Source organism: Egretta garzetta, unplaced genomic scaffold (assembly GCF_000687185.1).
Source record: "Egretta garzetta isolate BGI_Z169 unplaced genomic scaffold, ASM68718v1 scaffold27, whole genome shotgun sequence".
NCBI lineage: Eukaryota > Metazoa > Chordata > Aves > Pelecaniformes > Ardeidae > Egretta > Egretta garzetta.
Genome location: NW_009260400.1, coordinates 2,355,962 through 2,359,979, shown reverse-complemented (window position 1 = coordinate 2,359,979; position 4,018 = coordinate 2,355,962). Strand labels below are relative to the sequence as shown.

General features: G+C 60.6%; 1 protein-coding gene across 1 annotated transcript in view; it reads left to right on the top strand.

Annotated features, from left to right (window-relative positions):
- The window catches only part of FBLN7 (fibulin 7), a 2,974-nt gene extending 1,496 nt beyond the window's left edge, over nt 1–1,478 (top strand). The window contains exons 5-8 of the mRNA XM_035898806.1: nt 1–5; nt 37–198; nt 289–427; nt 1,121–1,478. The exon at nt 1–5 is cut by the window's left edge and continues 61 nt beyond it. Coding sequence (XP_035754699.1) covers nt 1–5; nt 37–198; nt 289–427; nt 1,121–1,478 — 664 coding nt within the window. The remainder of the gene's footprint in view (nt 6–36; nt 199–288; nt 428–1,120) is intronic.
- The last annotated feature ends 2,540 nt before the right edge of the window (nt 1,479–4,018 follow it).

Genomic DNA, 4,018 nt, shown 5'->3' with positions numbered 1-4,018 from the left:
GGTGAGTTGAAACACTGTGGGGGGCGGCCCCCCCAGCCATGCCCCGCTCTGTGCCCCCAGATGTGGACGAGTCCCAGCTCTTCCAGTCCAACCCCCAGACCCGGCTTTGCCTCCACGACTGCATCAACCTCCCCGGCTCCTACCGCTGCCTCTGTCCCCCCGGCTACCTGCTCCACGCTGACCGCAACACCTGTGAGGGTAAGAGCAGTGGGTGGAGGGCATGGAGCATCCTGCCGGACCACGGATGCAGCAGGGACACCAGGCTCACCCCCTGTCACCACCCTGCAGACGTGAATGAGTGCGCCGGGAAGCAGCACAACTGCACCCAGGGTGACCTCTGCATCAACACCTTCGGGGGCCACCGTTGCGTGCACCCCAAGTGTCCCCTGCCACGCCACAACACTAGCTACGTCAAGACCTCCGCCTTGTGAGTACCACATGTGGCTTGGGCTGCATCATGCTCACTCCCCCAGGTGATGGGTCCTGCGGTGCCCTGTATCGTGTCACCCAGGGGCAGCAGGGAGAGTGCCAGCCAGCACTGGTAGCAAATTGCCATGTGGGGTGCCCGGGTGCATTCGGCATGCTCCCCGATGGGCTCGGGATGCCAGTGGCTGGGGGTGCTGGTAGGAGCACCAAAGCATGGAGGCTTTATTCAGGACCCCCCCAGAGCCCCAGCTTGGGGGGAACGACACCATTTCCCCTCCACTGCACATCCACGAGGTGCCATCGGCTGCCATCGAGCAGGCAAAGCCCTCCTGGTCCTGCTCTTGAGACTAAACTGCTTTGTGCCTGAGCACAAGCCACCCAAGTAGAGGAGCATCCCCACCTGGACAAGTTCCTCTGCGGGAGACACACCTGAGCCTGGCTCCATCCCTGGCCTCAGAGCATGACCCAGAGCTGCGTCCCTGCAAGACACGGTGTTTGCTGGGCAAAGGCAGGGGTGGGACAGAGATCCGATGCCAGGCACACTAGGATGTGGCGGTCTTGGGTTGCCCTGCCGCAGGACCGGCAGTGGGGCTGGAGACGCTGCCTGCAGGCTAGGCTTGTTTGTGAGGATGCAGGCAGCTCCCTGAGAACCAAACCATGGCACTGAGCGGTGGAACCCCTTCTTTCCTGGCAGCCAGTGCGAGAGGAACCCCTGCCCCATGGAGAACCGAGCCTGCCGCCTGCCCCCCCCCCCCCCCTCCCCCCCCCTGCCGCTGCAGGCCAACCGCACTGTGCCGCACGTCCTCTTCAAGATGTCCACCACCCGCTTTGTGGGAGACAGCCTGCGCTTCGCCATCATGGGCAGCCGGGGCCAGGGTGTCTTTGCCGTGCGGCGCTCTGGCCGGCAGACGGGAGAGCTGGTGCTCACCAGCCCTGTGGCAGGGCCAGCCAGGCTGCAGGTGGAGCTGGAGATGAGCGAGTTCGCCCACAAGGTCCTCCTGGGCAAGCATATCTTCAAGGTCACAGCGTTTGTGTCCCCATATGAGTTTTGACCCCCTTTGGAGGTGGGTGTGGGACCAAGCCAGGGTCTCTCCTGGGGAGTGATGGAGCGCATTCAGCTCAGTGGTCCCAGTTCTTATCCCATCGGAGCCATCTCTCTCCCTTAACGCTTGCTCATGGCTGGTAGGGCAAAGCCACCGCAGCAGTAATGGTGCCCGTCGCAAAGGCTGCAAGGAAAACCCTGTGGGCAATTTGGGGACCAGCCTGGGGGTGCCTGCCACTGCCAGCACCCCTCCCCTCTGCCCACACGGCACGTGGAGTCGTGTGGCAGAGCAAGCTGACAGCACGTGGCATGTGGGGATGGCTCCTTGTGTCTCGTAACCTCTAATAAAAGAAAAGTGGCTGTAGGAAGGGTGTGCTCCTTGCTCCATGCCTGCTGCGTGGGAGCAGCCCCATGCTCCTGGGGCAATGTTCCCAGGGAGAGCCGGGGGCTGTGGTCACAGCAGGGTCCCCTTGCAGAGCATGGGGTGCCAGTAGAGCTGTCAAGCCCCCCCCCCGGATCATGCAGTGTCCATGTCCCTCCCAGCATCGTTGTTCCCAGGGGCCACGATGAAGAGCCCCCCCCAGTGCTGGGAGATGGGCTGAACATGCTGCCCTGCATGTCCTGCACAGCCGAGGCTTGTCCCCAGCCCCTTTGGTGGGTGCCAGGAAAACACAGCGGGGCTCCCTGGCACCCTGTGAGCAGGGGATGGCAACCGGGGGCCATGCTTCTTTGAGGCCGGGAGACTTGCTTCTGCAACAGCTCTGACATGAGCTGACCGCACAGGTGATCAAAGCTGCAGCTCCGCAGCTTGCTGAGCACTCGAGCTGTTCCCGTGCTCCTGACCCGAGGAGGGTGGGCAAAAGAGGCGCAGCCCCCGCTGCTCCTTGGGCACGGCCAGACCCCTACGCAGGGAGAGCCTCCAGCAGCCGGAGGTTGAAAAGGTGATGAGGGCCTTTGGGGACAGCAAGCAGAGGACATGCTGCCCCCGCAACACCCTTCCCTCCGCACACAGAAGCCTTCTTAGGTGAGCGTCCGGCCGGCCCGTGCCAGTGCCCCTTGCACAAAGCAGCCGCTGTGTGCAGGCAGCAGGCGGCTCATAAAGATGTCCTTATGCGCCCGCTGCCGGCACTGCCACCGGCCCGGCTTGCCAACAGCTCGGCACGGCTGCGGAGGGGGAGCAGCCTCCCCGGGGGCAGCAGAGCTGCGGGCTGGGCTGGCAGGGCTGGCCATGCTGCCGTCATGAAAATCCACAGCTGGCCCGTGCTGACCGAGGATAGAGGCTGGGACGCAAAGGAGAGAATTGTGAGGGTAAATATTTATTCCTGCACATAGAATCATATAATCATTTGGGTTGGAAAAGCCCTTTAAGATCCCCAAGCCCAACCATTCCCCTAACCCTGCCATCCCACCACTAAACCCTGGCCCTAAGAACCTCATCTGCCCAGCTTTTAAATCTCCCCAGGGATGGGGACTCGACCCCTTTGGCCCCTGGGAGCAGAGCCTGCCCCCCCCAGCTCCCCCCTCCTCTCGGGCAGCTGTAGGCAGCGATAAGGTCTCCCCTCAGCCTCGTCTCCTCCAGGCTCAACACCCACAGCTCCCCCAGCCGCTCCTCAGCAGCCTGGGGCTCCACACCCCTCCCCACCTTCCTTGCCCTTCTCTGGACACGCTCCAGCCCCTCCAGGTCCTTCTGGGAGTCAGGGGCCCAACACTGAACCCAGCATTTGAGGCACCCCAGCCAAACTGGGCACCCCGAATGTGGTTTCGCACAGGTTTCTTCGAGCCTTTGGGTACAATACGATTTGACGAATCACTGTCACCCTCGCTGCCCATTATTAATCACAGTAAAACTTTGCAAAGCAACGCTATTTCTGCAGCGTTCTCGCTGCTTGTCAAATGATCCAGGCGTCCCTGGAGTCAGTCTTGCCAGAGTTACTGATCTATGATGCCAGATGATGCCGGGAGGGTTTCAAAGCTGTGTCAAGGGGGGGTGGGATGCTGGCATCCTTTATCTTTCTTGCAACGCTTCCACAAAGCAAAGTCCTTATTTCCAGGGCCGGGCTGTCCTTTAGTTTGTTTTATCGAAGTATGAACAATACCAAAGCCTCCGGTAAAATTCCACTACATTACAGCTCTCTGTATAACGTGAACTAATATACATATGTTAACAAAGTTAATGCATTTTCACGCTATAAAGACTGGTTGAGATAATAATTAGGGAAGGGAATTTTCCTCACAGCTTCTGGGGAGCAGGATGGTTGGCTCCTGCTTGCAACCACCCTTCCACCACCTTGCTCCCCAGCCCTGGCCACCTGGAATTTTTTGGGTGTTTTCCTAAAAAGGCAGCTAGCGTTACCACAAACACTTTGCAGCAGGCTTTGGGGTGGGGAGTGAGGGGGATGAAGGGGAAGCACAGGCCAAGGGGTCATTTGAAGGCTGGGGTGTGTGGTAGCCAGGTTTTGGGGCATGAAGCCCTCACTAGGCCTGCAATCTCCGGGTTTGGGGCCCAGCGAGGGCCCCACACCCAGGCTTATGTGGAGCGACGCCTGGCTC